This window comes from Macaca nemestrina, chromosome 2, assembly GCF_043159975.1.
Source record: "Macaca nemestrina isolate mMacNem1 chromosome 2, mMacNem.hap1, whole genome shotgun sequence".
NCBI lineage: Eukaryota > Metazoa > Chordata > Mammalia > Primates > Cercopithecidae > Macaca > Macaca nemestrina.
In genome coordinates, this window is record NC_092126.1 from 118,517,846 (window position 1) to 118,533,381 (window position 15,536).

The 15,536-nt window shown below is 43.0% G+C and overlaps 1 protein-coding gene across 5 annotated transcripts in view; it reads left to right on the forward strand.

Annotated features, from left to right (window-relative positions):
- The window catches only part of LOC105480634 (calcium voltage-gated channel auxiliary subunit alpha2delta 3), a 932,903-nt gene that overhangs the window by 830,227 nt on the left and 87,140 nt on the right, over positions 1–15,536 (forward strand). For all 5 annotated transcript variants that reach the window (XR_011620085.1, XM_071091908.1, XM_071091909.1 and 2 more), the window contains 2 exons: positions 3,755–3,816; positions 5,113–5,157. Coding sequence is in view for 4 of the 5 variants with exons in the window: in XM_071091908.1 (XP_070948009.1) it covers positions 3,755–3,816; positions 5,113–5,157 (107 nt within the window). In the remaining variant the exon portion in view is untranslated. The remainder of the gene's footprint in view (positions 1–3,754; positions 3,817–5,112; positions 5,158–15,536) is intronic.

Consider the following 15,536-nt stretch of genomic DNA (forward strand, 5'->3'; position numbering starts at 1 on the left):
GTAAAGGACCAGTAGTAAATCACTGAGGTTTTGTGGGCCATGCAGTCTCAGTTAAAACTACTCAGCTCTGCCATTGGAGTCATAGACAGTATGCAAACCAATTAGTGTGACTGTGCTGCAAGAAAACTTTATTTACAAAGAGGGGCTGGATTTGCCCATTGGACCAATCTCTGGCCTACAAGATACTCTTGAAGCTTTGGCCTGACATTCAAGACCTTTTGCCATTTGACCTCAGCCTGAGCAACTGGGTCCCCGTTCCCATTCTTCTCAAGCCTCCAAACAAATGATGGTCTTTAAAAAGGTTCTCTCCCTTTCCCTCCCTTCCTGTTTCCTCCATTTGGATTGCCATCTTCCCACTGTTCTGTGAGTGGGCTCTCCATGCCTCACCTTACACAAAGCTCTCACCAGTGCCCCCAGGCCAAGTCAGCCCCATTCTTTGCATGCTCCAGTTCTTTATGCTTCTAGTGTAGCTTTTACAATGGATCTACTCCTCAGCTAGACGTGGAGGGAGCTTAGTACCCAGTGTAGAGCTTAGTACCCACTGAACAAATGGTCGTGAAGTTGATCCATCAATGAAATTGTGAGTCTCTTAATCATAGGAGAGTATGTTAACTTATGGGTAAAAGAAAACACTGCAAACCCCAGATATGCCACAGGAAGCCAGGGGCCAGTGTTACTGGAAAGGGGATGAGGTCAGCCAGCAGGAGCACAGCTAGGTCAAAACTAGCAGAACAGTTGCACCCAGGACTCTCCAGGAGCCCTTGGGCAACAACTTCATGGCACAGGAAGGGGTGTGAGTGAGGAGGGAGGGAAGCAGTGTCTAGTTCAGGGCATCAGGACCAGGACGAGGATGGAGCCCGCTGGAGAGGGATCAGAGAGAAGCAGCCTGCATGATTAATGGGATGGAGGGACTGACTCATGAGGAAAGATGGAAGCGCCCCAAGGAGCTGGGGTAGAGGACCGACAGGGGCAGATGAGAGCAGGCTGCAAGTATGTGAGATGGATAAACACCCAGAGGGGAGCAGCTGGCTTCATCAGGGAGGTGAAGATGAGGGGTCAACCAGAGAACGGGGGTGGGGGTCTCCGAAAGGGCATCGGGAGACTCATGGAAGCTCAAGAGATGACAGGTGGGCCCGGGACAGCTCTGGGCTGTTGGAGGGAGAAGCACCATGGAAAGGCTACCCTGGAGTGACTCTTCCATGCAGTCCTGATGCTCTACCCTGTAAGGCCTTGCAGCTTGCCCTTGGCTCTGAGACGTGGCCTTAGCCTTACTCTCTGCCTGACAGCCTGGCGGGGGCTGGCCGGGGGAGCACTGTGGGAGGGGAGCTGTAAAGAAGCACACAGAGGAGGACACATGAACTCATTTCCCACCCTCCTCTTAGATACCAGTTATTGGTTGTCACAACAATTTCGAGGCCTCTCCTCTGAAGTCAGTTTTCAGCCAGCCCCTGCCTGTTTTTGGTGAAACCGGAGATACTTGTTCCAAGCCCAGCACTCACCCCCGCCTGCCAGTGCATCTGATCAGAATGCAGCCCGGACCCTGTTTCGCATCCTGCACCCTGGCCTGTCAAGCATTTGGAAGATGAGATTTATTTGAAATGCAGTCAACCGCCATCAGACTGAAGATCAGCTTCCTTCAGGCATTCTCTGAAACGTCCTCCAATGCCGGGAAGAACAGCTTGTGTTGTGTAGTCTGGCCAAGCGGCCTACATCACAGTAGATCCCCAACAGCTGATTTACTAAAGCCATCCTCCACCTTGGCTGTGCATGAGAATCATCTGGGACACTTATAAAACGTACCCAAGCTAGCCACATGGCTCACACCTGTAATCCCAGCACTTTGGGAGTTTGAGGCAGGCAGGTCACTTGAGCCCAGGAGTTAGAGATCAGCCTGGCCAACATGGTGAAACTTCATCTCTACAAAAAATACAAAAATTAGCCAGGTGTGGTGGTGCACACCTGTAATCCCAGCTACTCGGGAGGCTGAGTCATGAGAATCACTTGAATCCAGGAAGCAGAGGTTCATCTTATTTTTCTCCATGAAAACGGAGAAAAATTTTCTCAGCAGTGAGCTGAGATCACATCACTGCACTCTAGCCTGGACAACAGAGTGAGACTCTGTCTCAAACAAACAAACAAACAATTCACACAGCTGTTACTCTTCTATATTTCTCTCCAACTGCTGACTGTAATACCACTTGAAAGTTTTTTTAAAAAGCAAGCATATACTAATGGGTTATCTGTGTAGTCAGCATCTTGCTGGGGGCAGGGGTCCAGCAGGGAGCAAGAACAGGTCCTCATTCTTGGGGAAGTTGTGGTCCAGAGAATGAAGGACACTAACGGCAGAGCAGAATGATCCTGGGGCACCGACATGGTGCATTTCAGAGGCTTTTCACATTCTGCACGTTGCAGCCGTGCACTGCTCTAGTCTTTATCCTAGAGTCTGAAATTCCAAGTCCAAACACAGATGGCAAATCTTTCCCAAGGCACACACCCAGTTACCCTTTACTCTCAGGGCTCGCTTCAACAATTTCTTTAGGAAGTAGAAATGCCCTTGATAGTTATCAGGGTAACAACAGCCCAAGACCTTTATGAATCTCCAAGTTCCTGAAGCCAGCACAACAATGATTACCCAAATGGGAGGTCCCATATAGTGGCACGCAAAATTTTAAGAGTATTTAAGTGATTTTTTTCCTTACAATTGTGTATTTCTTTTGATGGGTGTTCCAGTGTTATTTAGGTTGAATTACTGTAGATCTTTAAGCAAAAGGAAGAAATGTGGAAGAATAGATAAGAGTATTGGTAGTATGCAGATATGGCAAAAATTGGGAGGTTGTGTGCAGCGGACTAAAGTTTGCAAAACTGCGCTGGGGTGTAAATGACGTGCTCCAGGGAATTCAGTATTTCCTGTAGTCTCATTCTGCCGAATGCCTCTCAAGTTTTCCTACCATCTGAGGAGCATTTTGCCCTTTTACCATTTTACCTCCTGAGATGGTTTAAAGTCTTTCAAGTGGTTTGGGCTTCATGAAGAAAAATAAGATGAACTTCCTCATGTTATAGTTTTGAGGTTCCACTAAACTTCACTTCCCTAAGTTCCAAGTCACATTCTTAACCTCTTCTCTTTTTGGCTGTTTCTGTCACTAGAACCAGCATTCGGGGTTGCTTTAGGAAGCTTTTCACAGACAAAAAAAAATTACATAATTTTACCAGAGTTCCATGGGAGAGAAGAACCTTGAGATGTGGACTCTAGGAGGCCAGTTAAACTAAGTCACGTTATAGTAAAGTGACTCACTTCTGAATACCAGCCTCATGACAAGTGCTTTTCAAATGTTACGTCTCAAAAATACATGCAGAGTACACATTTTAGACATGCAAGTTCAAACAGTAATAGCTGATACAGGAACTGACGCAATAGTGATCTTTTGAATTTTTTTTCTTTCCTCTTCTCAGTTTGTGTTGGGGTGGGGATGGGGCAGGGGTGCAAGTATATGAATTTTAGAAACGCCAAAGTAGCATGTCTCCATAGAGCCATCTACACTGTGCTGTTTGTTTTGTGTCGAGAGTTCTATGAGTGCAGGTAAACTTGAGAATTCTTTACCTGAGAGATAAACTGTTTTAGTTGTATGCTTCACTGTACATTTGATTTTATATGCTTTTATCAGCTTCTTGCCATGATGGATAATTTTCAACGATAATCTTAAATAATTGTGTAAAGGGATCACTAATGCCTTGTTTTATTTATAACTTGTCCCAGCTGTAGGCATTCAGATGAAACTTGAATTTTTCCAAAGGAAGTTCTGGACTGCCAGCAGACAGGTAAGTTATAATCGGCATCTTGAAGCATTAGCGACACTGTTATTATACAGGTGTTCACATTTGGGTACCTGGAGCCTAAAAGTGCCAGATTTCCGATGAATGTTTGTAAAATGAACTGTCGGCTGCTCAGATTACCTTTCATTTCACTGCAAAGTAAAGGGCTGTCAGCATGTTAGACACCACATGCTGAGCAGAGCAGGGAATTTGCTCCTAGGAACAGTTTTAATTGTGGGATCAAGATAGTGACCTTCCAAAGGAGTTTTTCTTTTAAGTATTGGGGCCTTTTGTGTGATTTTCATACTGACTTTCCCCTAATTGCATGGTCATGCCTGGTTACTTGTGAATCTCATTATCAAAATTGTGAAACCCTTTACATAACTAGTTTCTCCAAAACATATATCTGACTTCTTTGTTCACAGGGTCTACCTTGGAGAACCTGGGAACATTTTTTTCTTTTTGCTGTGCTCTCTGTGCTAAGTCATCTCGGTGGTATTTGTTGTAATTTGGTAGAAAGGGCCACTGATAAGTTGCTTCCATCTGCCCAAGAATAAATGTTAGAATTGTTTATCATCCCTTAAATTAAAATACTTTAGGAAACTATAAACTAAGCAGACAGACAGGGGTTTTTTAAAGTCATTGAGAATTAATGAATTTTAAATTAAATAATTATATAATTATATTTGTAGTTACCAAAAGATTTGAGATCTTAAAAAGATGTCATTACTATTTAATGACAACATAAAGTAGATAAAAAAGAGCCAACTCCCCCCTCAATTTTTTTTTTTGAGACAGTCTTGCTCTGTTGCCCAGGCTGGAGTGCACTGGTGCGATCTCAGCTCACTGCACCCTCCACCTCCCTGGTTCAAGTGATTCTCCTGCCTCAGCCTCCTGATAGCTGGGATTACAGGCGCCTGCCACCACACTAGGGTAGTTTTTGTATGTTTTAGGAGAGACGGGGTTTCACCATGTTGGCCAGGCTGGTCTCAAACCCCTGACCTCAAGTGATCCGCCCTCCTTAACCTCCCAAAGTGCAGGGATTACAGGTGTGAGCGCCTGCCCCCCCACCAACTGTTTCATCCATCTTTTATTTTACGTTACTCTTTGGAATTGATATTGATTCCAGAGATGGTAGACAAGACACATCATGGAGCATTCCTTTTCAATGAAATTGGGTATTTGAATTCTAGCCCATGACTTGGATAGCTTGTCCTTAAGTAGCTCAGTGGCAGCCACAGCAGACACTGGGATGCCCAAGGAACATAGTAACACATTTCCCTCTGCTTTTTGCCTTCACAGTGTGCCTCCCTGGATGGCAAATGCTCCATCAGCTGCGATGATGAGGTAAGATGGCCTCCTGGTCCTGTTTCTACCCCTGTGGAGAGAAGGTGACAGATGGTGCTTTATGACCGAGGGAATGCCCTTATAAACGGGGCCAGGTTGACACATTGCACTGGGCCAATCTAAAAAAAAAATAATCATTTGCTTTATTTGCTTTGTTTCTTTTTTGTTGTCATTCCCCACCTCCCAGCAGTTTATGACAGCTGGAAATGTGCTTTAAATGTCTCATGGACGACACTACTGGAATTTTGACATTTTGTGGGAAATAATACAAACTCCTACTGTTTGAAGCTCACATTACAATTCTCAAACCTTTTTCTACATGCCTTAATCTCTTTCCATCCTTGTAACAACCCGTGAAATAGGTAGGACTTGTTGACCCATCTTGCAGATAAGAAAAACTGAGGATCAGAGAAATTAAGTGACTCAGCTAACTTCATGTAATAAGCAAACAAAAAATCTAGGAGTTAAAAACTTTGAAACTCAGAATTTTTCTTTGTAGCATACTGCTTCTCTCCTACAACTCTTTTCTCCTCTTTTCTTTTCTCTCTTTCTTTCTCCTCTCCTGTCCTCTCTGTCTCTCTCTCTCTGTCTCCTCTTCTCCTCTCCTCTCCTCTCCTCCACACCCCTCTCCTCCCCTCCCCTCCTCTTCCCTCCCCTCCTCTCCTCTCCCCTCCCTTCCTCTTCCCTCCCTTCTTCTCCCCTCCCCTCTTCTCTCCTCTCTTCTTTCTCTCTCTGTCTTTTGGGAGGAGGGATTTTAAATCCTACACATGCACAATGGAAGAAGCAACTGTGCCACTACCCAAAGTGCTTCCATCTGCCTTGTGTTTTTGTACCATACCATCCCATACCCTCTGCCCCATGGAGCAGGCAGAAGCATGGTGGCCTTTTCACTTTCACTTCTCCCGAGGTAGCCTTTCTCTCTGCATCAGCGAAACAGCAGTCGATATGTAAACCAGACCTTAAAAATAGTCACATATTTATATTCCTTCTGGTTATCACGAGGACTTAAGAAATCCTAACCAAACAATTTCAACCCAGAAAACGTAGATTAGGAAGTAGATTTCAAAAAAGTGGACAAAGGAAAAACAAGTAAGGAAATATAAAAGGAAGTCCAGGATGAAGTGAAAACAAAATGCTAGGTCCCAGAAGATCTGGCTGCTGGATAGAAAATCATAATTGTTGTATGAGTCACAGTATCAAAAAAAAAAAAAAAAAAAAGGCCAGTCAGCAAAGTTTTCTGCAGAAGCCCAAGTTTTTGCGATCATCAGATCAAAACTAATTTCCCCTTAGGAAAGAACACCCTGTGAAGTTGTATGGTCCACACCCTTTTCAGCAAGTTCAGGGATAATTTTCGTGGGATAGTCAAGTGGGCCTCAAGCCTCTCCCATGTCTTTGAGACATTTATTGTCTTACTGGAATGCTCAGCTCAAGAACACCACAACTCAATAGTAATAGTGATTGATCAGTGTCTTGAGGCCCTATGTTAAGCTCTTCACTTGCACAGTGGGTATAATTATGAATTCCAATTTTACAGTAAGAGGAGAGAGGATGGTTAGTTGGTTAGTTGGCTGATTGTACAGATGGTTGGATGAGTGGCTGATGGCTAGGGCAGTAGCTTGGATGGTTGGTTGGCTCATTGGTTGGTTGGTTAGGTAGTTGGTTGATTGATTGGATAGATAGTTGGATAGTTGGTTAAACAATTTTATAACTAAAGCCAGAGACAGTAATCTTCCCAGAACCCACACTGCCTCAGTGCATCCTCATATAAAAACAAGTAGAAATGGATTTCCACTTAGAGTTGGAAGTATCTAATATATGTTCATTATTCACTGACTGCTTTCACAGATGGTCTAACATGGTGGTTAAAGGCAAAACTATTTATACGGACTAGCTTCGAGTTGTGAGTCTGACAGTAATAAAATAAGTGACCTTGGGCAAGTTTCCAAATCTTTCCATGCCTCAGTTTTCTCAACTATACAATGGGAATAGGAATATCCACCTCACAGAGTAATGGTGAAGAATGAAGAGATAAGATACGAACAATGCATGGTATGGCTCCTGGAAATGATAAGCATTCAATGAATGTTGGTTATAAATTTAAAAAAAAAAAACTCTGAAGATGTTTTCTTCCAGGATGTTTGGTTTCAGGTTGCTGGATTTGAAACCTCAGACAGCAATGGTGTATACACTTTGGGCAAGTGACAATTTCCCCTGAGCATAGTGAGCACGGGCTGTGACCTCTTGCTCACTACTAACGATATTCTTTTTAGCTACTGTTGGGATAAACCCCAATTCAAATGTCATTTAAAGGTCCACATGCTTTGAAAATTAAGCCTTGAAGTTGCCCTGATTTCTGAACTTGATCTGATGCTCAAATGTCCTGAGTTTGTACTTTGAAGCTGTCATCCATTGTCCTGTTTGACTGTTAAATTTTGGCTCCAGGCAACCAATTGATACTGTTTTAAATAGAAAAGTTAGCCCTGCCTTCTCACCAAGGCCCCTTTCCATTGTTTCAGCAGGCTCTTGCCATGTGTTATTCTCTTTTTTGTAACTTTTAATTAGGCATATGAGACCATATTCCTCCTCTCCCCCAACTGCCCTCAAATGATCAGGTCCCCATTAAAAACAGCTGTGGGGGCTCATTAAGTTCAGTGCTTCTGGCTTCTCCATTGCACTTATGACCTGCCCAACTCCCTCAGGCTTATCAGACAGGCTTAGCCTTAGATCCACTCCAGCCCCTTTGTCTCCCCCATCAATGTGCTCTCTGGGCCTTGGCAGGAGTGCCCTGGCTGGTAGGTGGAGCCAGTGTGCCAGATGCTCTGCCATCTTGTAGAGGTGCATCTTTGGTTGGTCCAGTCAGAACCTGAGCCATGTGACTTGGAGGGCCTGGCTATGGGGCTGACTTTTAAGGAGCTCCATTTCACCCAGGGTGAATGTTAACTTCCGAGCCATTGAGGCAACAGTTTACACACTCACTCCTTCCTTCAAGACATCTTTACCAAGCCCTTCTTAGGCACCTGGTGCCTGGCTGAGCACTGGGCAGGCAACTGGAAGCAAAGTCAGAGCTTACTGGTTAGCAGGAGAGATAAACTTATATGATCATCAACTGTGATAAGTCCTGCAGAGTAAACCGACATGCGGTAGTCAGAGAAGGCTTCTCTGAGGGGGTAACATTTAAGTCAACTAAAGAAGGAGATGACATTGAAGACAATTCCTGAAGCCTGAGAAGAGCTTTGCAAGCAGAGAACACCACTGTAGAGGCACCAAAGTGGCAAAGGGTCATTGTGGTCAAGGAAAACACAGTTAGCATTCAGGACAGAAGGGAGGAACAAGGGCCATGTTCACCTCTGATCTCAGTCTGACCTGTAGGTGCTAGTGTTTCCTCACTGCGTTCAGTCTCTTCTTCCACTCACCTGTGCAACACTTCTCATCGCCTGATGAGAGTACCAGGAGTTGGCAAAGACGGTGGAAGGTGAGAAGGTGTCTCCTACTGAGGCATTGGAAGAGGTGTGAGGGCAGTGAGAGGATCGAAAACTTCATGATCAAAATCAGCTCTACCCTTTCTTGTTCCAAAGGAATAGAGGCTAATAACCCCTATTAAAAAATCTCTAAGACTTTTTGAAGCCTTGTAGGCATTTCCTCTGGCATCAGAAAGACCGGCTTGAATTATGTGACAGGAGGACGAGAAGGGCTGCCTCCAGGCAGCCAGGCGCCTGCCTGCATGTTGGACCGCTAGTCGCCTGCCTGCATGTTGGACCTCCCAGCTGAGCCAGAGGGTGGGTTTGAGGATCATTTGAATAGCGACGGAGGACAGGGGGGCACCGGTGGCCCCTACCAAGCACATCTTTCCCAAGTAATCCCTCTGCAATACATTTTTTCAAAAGACAGTGTTTTTGATATGATCGTTAGTTAATGAAAAGATAGAGCAAATGATGTGAAATAAGTGTCAAGCATATTCCACAATGGAAATATTAGGGATTGGATCCTGAGACCTGGAGAAAAGTAGCAAGGAGCGGCACCTTCCTGTGCCTGAGGTAGAGAGATTCAGGCCCCACTCGCAGATGCAAGAACCTAGTGTGTGTGTGTGTTTCTCTCACCCTCTCTCGCCACAAATGAAGACAACAGGCAGGACAATACCAGGTTTCTAAGTGAGTTGTTTCACCAATCAAAACAAACAAAAGGCATCCTTCCAAACAAAAGGCAAAAATCAACAAAGATCAGCCGGTGGCCAGGACCTCCTGCTATAAACTATGTAACAACTTTCCTTTCTGAAAAACTGTGAAGTTGTAGCATTAGGATACTTGTAAAAATGAGACATCGTAGGTGACCAATAAACATTTGCTGAGCAGATGGAAGCCTGTGTTCTTGGAGGACTTACTATGCACTAGGTACTATGCTTTGTACTTCACATGCACCCTCCCATTTAATCTTCTCAGCAACATTATGAAATAGTTGTTGCTATCTCCATCTTTCAGATCAGAAAACAGATTCCGAGTGTTAGAAAGACTTTGTTCGAGGTCACACCGATAGCAAATGTCATAGTCTCTGATTCTCAAACTGCTGTCTTAGCCGTTAGGCTAGTACCCCTTCCAGGTACACAAGGTTAGTACTGCCATTTGTCACTCCCAGGCACCCTACCCTTCCAATCTGTGACTGCCCAATTGCCATGGCCTGGGTTTAGGCTTTAACTTCAGGTATCTATCTGATCCACCTCTGTGACTAAGAATCAGACTTCTCAAGGCCAGGTGCGGTGGCTCAAGCCTGTAATCCCAGCACTTTGGGAGGCCGAGATGGGCGGATCACGAGGTCAGGAGATCGAGACCATCCTGGCTAACACGGTGAAACCCCGTCTCTACTAAAAAATACAAAAAACTAGCCGGGCGAGGTGGCGGGCGCCTGTAGTCCCAGCTACTCGGGAGGCTGAGGCAGGAGAATGGCGTAAACCCGGGAGGCGGAGCTTGCAGTGAGCTGAGATCTGGCCACTGCACTCCAGCCCGGGCTACAGAGCAAGACTCCGTCTCAAAAAAAAAAAAAAAAAAAAAAAGAATCAGACTTCTCTGAGTAATATTGAGCCATCCGAATAGTTGCAGGAAGATGCCTTTTTGAAAACATCAGCTTCCCTCTGTGCTCTCCACCCCACCCTTTAGTGCTGCATTTTTAAAACAGCCTCATCCCCACATGTTTTGCCAAAGGTATATTTGTGGAGTAGGTGCTTACATGTGTCTGTTTGAGCTCCTAATTTCTCCAAGCTCTTCAACTTCTTAGTGCACCCTTGGGGCAGGGTGACAGAGAGACGTCTTCTAAGATGTTGGGCTTAATTTGGGAGAAAAGGGTAGCACAGTGAGGGAAAGCTGAGAAAATAGTTCCCCTGTTTCCTTTTATTGGACAGGCCATATGGAGAAGGCAGTTGAATATTATTTATTGTAAAGTGACATGGAATAAACAATTGATCAGACTGGATTCTAGCTAATTCTGTCCTGATTTATCCATAAACGCAGCACTCTGACTCCCTAACTCCAATGGGCTTACTCCACTCCACTCTACTTCTCAATAATAATTTAATCAAAGTGGTCATTGACAGGGAGGTCTGTTTAGAAAGTCATCTTGTCACTCAATTTGCCTTTTAATGTTTACAGTTAGACAAAGTAACAGCAGTGTCTATAAAGAAAATGTGGCTCACACCTGTAATCCCAGCACTTTGGGAGGTCAAGGCAGGTGGATCACTTGAGGTCAGGAGTTTGAGAGCAGCCTGGCCAACATGGTGAAATCCCGTCTTTACTAAAAATACAAAAATTAGCCAGGCATTGGGGTGTACACCTGTAGTCTCAGCTACTGAGGAGGCTGAGGCAGGAGAATCACTTGAACTTGGGAGGCAGAGGTTGCAGTGAGCTGAGATCACGCCATTGCCCTCCAGCCTGGGTGACAGAGCGAGACTCGATCTCAAAAAAAAAAAAAAAAAAAAATGCAGTGGCACCTTTCAGATTCAGTGACCAAGGTCTACATCGATGACACAGCACCCTGCCTTGGACTTGTAATTTTCTTCAGTGATTTGTAAATCCCAATGTCAACAGTACCTGTTTCTTACTTGATATGGTGTACAAGTCTTTTTATACTCAGTGTGACCTTGAAATTCCAAGTTAACCATAAACAAGTATGGTAAGGCATCTTCTCTGCTGCCAAATTTCTGTCCTGGAATCTTAATATAAGAGGGAAAAGTTGACTTAAATAGTGTTAAATAGAAGCATGGTACAAGAAATAAATACCAACTGGTACTCAGTGTAGAAGAAATAAATGCTGTTCCCCAGCCCATGCACAGGAAATGTGGCTACTTTGCTGGGGAATTTGTGAGGCCCAGTCCAGGCACAGTGGCTCACGCCTGTAATCCCAGCACTTTTGGAGGCCAAGGCAGGAGGATCACTTGAGGCCAAGAGTTCAAGACCAGCCTGGGCAACATGGTGAAACCCTGTCTCTATTTTAAAAATACACAAAAAATAGCTGGGTGTGGCAGCATATGCCTGTAATCCCAGCTACTCAGGAGGCTGAGGCAGGAGAATCACTGGGAGGCAGAGGTTGCAGTGAGCTAAGATCACGCCATTGCACTCCAGCCTGGGCAACAGAGTGAGACTCGGTCTCAAAAAAAAAAGAAAAAGAAAAAATAAGTGGCCCCCTTTGGTGGAAATGGAAGCTTGGGCATGTTGTCCTTCAGGAGCCCTGGCCAGTTCTCCACCTTGTTCCTCTTCTCATCATTGTCTGCCACGATGTAGAGCAATCTTACCAAAATGAGTGGTTCGTTAAGTGTATTTTTAGACTCTAGCCTATAATGGACTTATTTTTTTCTTCCATAGATTATTCCATAGCAAGTTGCAGATATGGATAGAAAAATCCCCCTAAGCTATGTCTTGGTTCAGATATTAGCTTAAGAATTGCTATGCCCAGGGAGTCTAGGAACCTATAATTGGGGTTGATACTACTTGACCAAACTGACCCAGAAGTCAGTCACTTTTATTGTTTTTACTTGCTTTCACCCACAATAATAACACCCCAGACACTTGGTACATTGATCTTTCTGCCATTTGTTGTGGTTTCCTTTGGTAGCAGGTATCAGCCAAAATCTGTCTTAGATATCCATAGAGTTTAGATATAGGTATAGATATAGATACACACACACACACATTATATAAAGGGATTGGTTTCAAACAAGGAAAGCCTTCCTTGAGCAGGCAGCATCCCTAGACCCTAACTGTGTCCTGCTGTCTTTTAGAAAGTAAGGGTGGGGGTCAGCCAGTAGAAGGAGTGTGGGCTTTGGAGTCCCATAGCAATGGACTCAAGTCTCACTTGTGTATGTGTGACCTTGGAGAAGACAACACCTCTGGGGCTCAGTTTTCTCTTCTTTCCAAGAGAAAAATCCCCTGCTTGACACTGTGAAGTAAGGTTTGCATGAGTTGATGTCCTCCTGTAGCTGCCATCCTCCTATTCTTCTTCTTACATTCTTATTGTTACTATTATTAGTGACAGTCATGTTTTATGAAAAACCTCTTTGTGTGATAGTTTTCATCTGGTATTCTCCCAAGGTGGCCACTCCCCTATTTTTGCAGCTTGGTTTTCCAAGTTCTGAGTTAAAACAGTGTTTGCCCCTGCTCCAGAGCTCTCAGCTCTGTTGCTTCCACACCAGAAGTAGGAGTGGGAGGGAGCAGGGTAGACGCCTGAGAAGTGAGTCTTCTGATCTCCATTCTACTGCTGCTGGCTGTTATGAGGAGCATTATAAGGAGGGCCTCGTTTTAAGAAGAAAGGTCAGATTTCTTTACAGGTGACATTGTTTACTTACCACAGGTCAGGAACCCTGTACAGGGACTGCGTAGACAAGGTATAAGGCTAGTTTTTTTCAAGTGGCTTTTCTTGACTCTCTAAGTCAAGTTTGATTCCTTGGTAAACACACCATTCCAGTCAAAGCCTTGGTAAAATAACCAGTTTCTCCAATTGTATTCTATTAGAAAAGAAAACAGATTCTTACTGCACTTATGCAAATAACTATATTGCCATAAGTTAAGATACTCTCAAATAGTTTCCAAATTCTGGTGAAACCAGGTAGAGAGAAACAAATATACTCTAAATTTTTTTTGCAGAAGTATAGTTTACTCAATTGTTAAAAGCTGTAAATAACTCAAAAGAAAATTTCCTTGGCCCTGGAAAACAAAAAGGATCAGCAATGTTTTAAGCAAAAAAGTGAAAGAAAAAATATTACTTCAGTTTTTGATTAGTTCAGTTCATGCAGTTGACTCCTGTACTGCTTGAACAGAACTCCTGTTCTGTCATGAACATTTCAGCTCTCTGTGAGAGTCCTGAAAGTTTCTTCCTCTAATGTCACAATCTCCAACGTTATCAGAAACCTGCATTCAATAGCACCTGTCAGAGTTCTATAGTTGATTATAAACCATCTTTTGAAGAAGATTAAAACAAGACAACAATTGTCTGTGGATGATAAAAAGTCTTAGGACAGCCACTATTAAAGTCACAGTTGATAAGGAAATTTGGTTACTTCTGTGGCATCCAAATTTTACATAACAATTATAACTATTAACAACATACCCTAAGCTATGTTAGAATTATAGGAGCTTCTTATAATTTTGGAACACATACCAATAACACAACTATACAAATATATCCCAAAGAAAGCCAAACACTATTTCACATTTGATAATGCTTCCTGTTATGATTTTTATACCAAATAAGCCAAGTTTTACCTTTGCATTAGTGTACTATTAATGTTAAATCCAATTCTTAATAAAACCTTATAGACAAATGTATGCAATCTTAATCAGTTTGACCATAAGGTAAGATTTTCATAAACCTTGTATAGCCCTTTACTTTTTTGTGTGAAAGAGCAGTTTAGTGTTCTGAGAAAAACCTGTTGTGCTTTTATTCCAATGTTTAATTTACAGAAAAACTGAATAATACCTCTTTAACTTTAGTCAATGTCCACACACAGAATTTCTTTTACAATTAATTTTTTACAAACCTTCCACAAGTCATTCAAACTTTTAGCTTTATCCTGACTTAAAACAGTCCTTTAACCCTTTAATCTAGACAGAAAAATCCACATTCCTATGACTTCTTATAATCTTTTTACCAAAAGTATATTCTACTTTTCTTATACACCTTGCATGTAGAACTGTTTCCTGATAGTCTCAAATACACGTTACAGTGTTAACTCTTAGCAACTTTTACTTTTGGTAAAAACCTTGGTAAGCAAGGGATTTTAATTATGTACTAGGTGCCGAACCTAGGACACCAGAAGGTCTGACTGTTTCCAGCATAGCTGGAGGGCATGACTCTCCACATGTCCCCAGGACTTATCTAGAATCTCATGCTCCAAAATAGGTAAGCTGAACAATTTTCAAAAGTCAAAGAAGCAGTTTATGACCTTAAAATATTTAGCGAAGCTAGTATCTGACTTGCATAATTTAGACCAGATGTTTATATTTTTGAAAATATTTTATCAACAATCTTTAAAGCTGTCTTTATTTTCCAAAGATTACTAAAGTCACCTGAACTAAAAGACATTACACTTTTTACTTTTTGGACAATACTTGATTTAAGCACCTATTATTTGTAAGCCAATAAATCAAAGCTCTTTTATATTACACATACAACACATATAAATACACCAGCAGGCAGAAGTTACAGGATTCATTTCCTAAAGTGGGAATTGAACCCTGAACCCGTGCTGCCACTGTGAAAAGAGAAGCACAGTCACATGATTATGAAGTCACGTTTCCAAGGACATGCAAGACAATAGGGAAATGTCATCCAGTTTTGTTTTTTGTTTTTTGTTTTTTCAGGGATGTGCAGCAAAGTTTTTAACTGACCAGTTTGCTGCACGCTCTTAAACAGCGGGCTTATAGGAGTCCTAGGCTCGCACTCTATCCTAGAGTACCCCTCTTTCCCTCTTTTATAACAAAACAATATAGGAAGATACACACAGCACACCAGAATCACCACAGTTTAAGACTAGCCTCACAAATCCTTTTTCCCACTAATCAAAACTTTACAGAGGATTTTTACCTAACAGAGGATAAATCCTTTACAGAGGATTTGTACCTAAACAGTGATTTTTTACCATTCATTCAACTTGTTGGGAGAAGGAGAGAGAGAGAAAGTGGGCTGGGGAGAGAGAGAAAAAGAGGCTAGAAGTCTGACTGGTAAGAAATTTTTACCATTTTATTGGCATCCCAGGATTCTGGGTTCCCTTTCCCTGAGCGGCCCTAGTGACCGGGCTGGCTGGACCACAGCCCTGGAAGCCAAGCTGCAACACAAAGGAAAATGATTTTCCATTCTGGCTAGAGCAAAATACATGTGACAAAACACAGACATTAGCCCCT